At 33.6% G+C, this 2647-nt stretch overlaps 1 protein-coding gene across 1 annotated transcript in view; it reads right to left on the minus strand.

The window, feature by feature from the left end:
• gba1 (glucosylceramidase beta 1) overlaps positions 1-2552 on the minus strand; it is a gene marked incomplete in the record, with an annotated part of 17908 nt that extends 15356 nt beyond the window's left edge. Inside the window, 3 exon segments of the mRNA XM_014027476.1 lie at positions 348-420; positions 539-753; positions 2349-2552. Of these exon segments, the coding sequence (XP_013882930.1) occupies positions 348-411 (64 nt within the window).
• Between the last annotated feature and the right edge of the window lie 95 nt (positions 2553-2647).

Consider the following 2647-nt stretch of genomic DNA (forward strand, 5'->3'; position numbering starts at 1 on the left):
CTCCTCCTCAGGCCAGCTGTGATTAAAATGACACCTGGGTGGGTGAGTCTGAACCATGGTGGAGGGAGTGAAACTGTTTTTGTTTCACTAAATAACATTTTTTACTTGGATTTTGTTGAAAGGCAACCGGAGAATATTTCTGTTTATTTTTTGAAAGTAAAGTCAAAACTTTTTTGTTTGGAAGTGAAAACCTCTGAGTTATTTTTGATTTGGTGGTGGAGAGCCTCCTCCTGGTCAAAACTCTGACACTGTTGGACTTTATCTGAACAGCAGCTGCACAAACAGTTTGTGGTTCTTCACACTGACACAGAGGATGTTTCTGCACAGAACCGGGTCCAGTTTGTTACCTGAACAGAGGTTCGGTTCTGCTGAGATGATTACAAGAACCAGGAGAAAACACCAAGGCGCCATTTTATTTATCTGCAGACACAAACAAACAAACAAACAAACAAACAAACAAACAAAGTTCAGTCTTGAGTTTAAAGTGAAACAACTACCCGCCTGCAGCTCGCATTACGTCATTCAGAGACTTCCTCACCTTCAGAAGGTTCTGACAGGAGCTCGGTTCGGTTCTTGTCCCTCTCACCGTCACGTTAAAGTGGTCCGAACCACTGAAACCAGTCTGTCTGAGGTCCGGACGGACATATCAGGTCCTTTCCGGTCGTCCTGTCACGTGACAGCAGAAGCGCTCACGTGGAAACGGTCGCAGGAGGTGACGCAGCAGTAATCAGAGCCAACCAGCAGATGGCGCCACTGAGAGCAGAACACATGACGTCATGGTTAAAAAATGTTTTGTTTTACAGTAAATGTTCTTATTTTTTCTTATTATAAATTAATTCTACTAAAACACTTGAAAGTGATGAAGTTGAATTTAAAAACGTTTCAAAAACAAAACAGAAGCTGAAAAGTGTTGTTTACTCCTCTTTTAAAAGTTGTAACTTTAGTTACTTTAATTGTGTGAATTTATTCACATCTTTTTTCTTCTCTACGTGTTTTCAGCTCATTTATACCAAGTGTGCTGTGACTTTTGTTTTTTCACCTATTTCACATTTTTAGCCACATTTTTTCCACTGAAAAGGAAAGGAGCTGTTTTCAACATCCTTAATATCCTTTAAAATGTTTTTAAATCTTTATAAACCCTATTTATTTTCAAAAAAGGGGAAGAAATCATTAATTTTTTCTTTTTCTTTCATTTAATTTGATTTTTCTTTCTGTATGTTGTTTTTATGTTGTTTTGATTTAAATGAATAAAGTTTATTAATAAATATTTAGTTCTGGTTCTGCTCTTTTTCACTTTTTTGCTAATTTTAGCCTTTTTCTGCTATTTCAGCTAAAATTATGCTTCTTTGTTATTTTTCTGCTTTATTACATTTTTTCTACTACTTTATAATATTTATGTTTCTCACAGATGATTTCTACTATATTAAAGCTATTTGCTGCAATTTCAGCTAATGTTCAGCTGCTATTAGCCAAAGTTAGCTATTTTAAGCTAAAAGCATGTTTTCTTTTAATAGATATAAAAACTTATCAAACTTGTGGTTCGGTATGCTAAATAAAACATTTCCAGCTACTTTTGAGCTGTTTTACTGAAAACTTCAGCTGTTTTTCTACAAATCATCACTCTTTTGTACTTTTTTTCTGTTATTTTCACTAAATCTTTCATGTGCTAATTTTAAGTCGTGGCTGCTGCGTTTAGCTTATTTTAAACAAATTTTAGCTTTTTTCTGCTATATTAGTTATAGTTCTGCTTCTTTCAGCTTTTTTCCTACATATTTTTATGCTAATTTGTGCTAAAGCTAAATGCTTCTTAGACGTTTTCAGCTATTTTAGCTTTTAGTTGTTTACTGTAGATTTGTGCTCATTTTTACATGTTTTTCTGCAAAGTTAAGTTTTTATTTTTTGCTTCTTTAAGCTTTTCAAAGTGAGCTCACATCACTTGCTACTAAATATTTTCAGCTCAGTTTCAGCAGCTTTAGTTTTAGTTTTCTGTAGCGAGGAGCATTCACACCAGCATTTCTGCAGGAAATGCAATTTCTCTAGTTTATAATTAGAATAAAATACATCTTTATTGTCATTGTAAGTACAACAAAATAAAGTGTTAAACTTTATTTTGTCAGAAAAAATCCCATTGAGATTAAAAACCTTTTTAAGGGAGTCAGTATGAGCAGCAGTAAAAGTACACTGAAGAGACATAGTTACACATTAAATTACTAAATGACAATGTGAAACATTTTAAAGAAAAACTAAGAATATGCATGTATAATTAAGTTGAGTGTCAAAAATAATGCATGTGTTGCAACTGTCCCCAGAATCAACACCTCTAAAGAACCATAACCCATCATCATCACCTGCAGACTGGTCAGTGCTGAAGAGATGAAGATGCACATCTCTGCAGAGACTGGAGGATCAGGTCAGGACCACGATAAGCTGCATGAAGGCAGGCTTCATGGAAGAGTCTCAGGAAATAAATTTATTAAAAAAATAAAGAAAATTAATTATTTTACTGATTTTTCTTGCATACCACCTTTTGAGCTAAATATTTAAGTTGTAACCTAAATATTTTGATAGCTAGCTAAATGTTTAACTTAATATTTAGCTAGCTAGCTAAATATTTAAGTTTAAAGCTAAATATTTATCTTATTAACTA

The sequence above is a fragment of the Austrofundulus limnaeus genome, unplaced genomic scaffold, assembly GCF_001266775.1.
Source record: "Austrofundulus limnaeus strain Quisiro unplaced genomic scaffold, Austrofundulus_limnaeus-1.0 Scaffold651, whole genome shotgun sequence".
Lineage (NCBI taxonomy): Eukaryota > Metazoa > Chordata > Actinopteri > Cyprinodontiformes > Rivulidae > Austrofundulus > Austrofundulus limnaeus.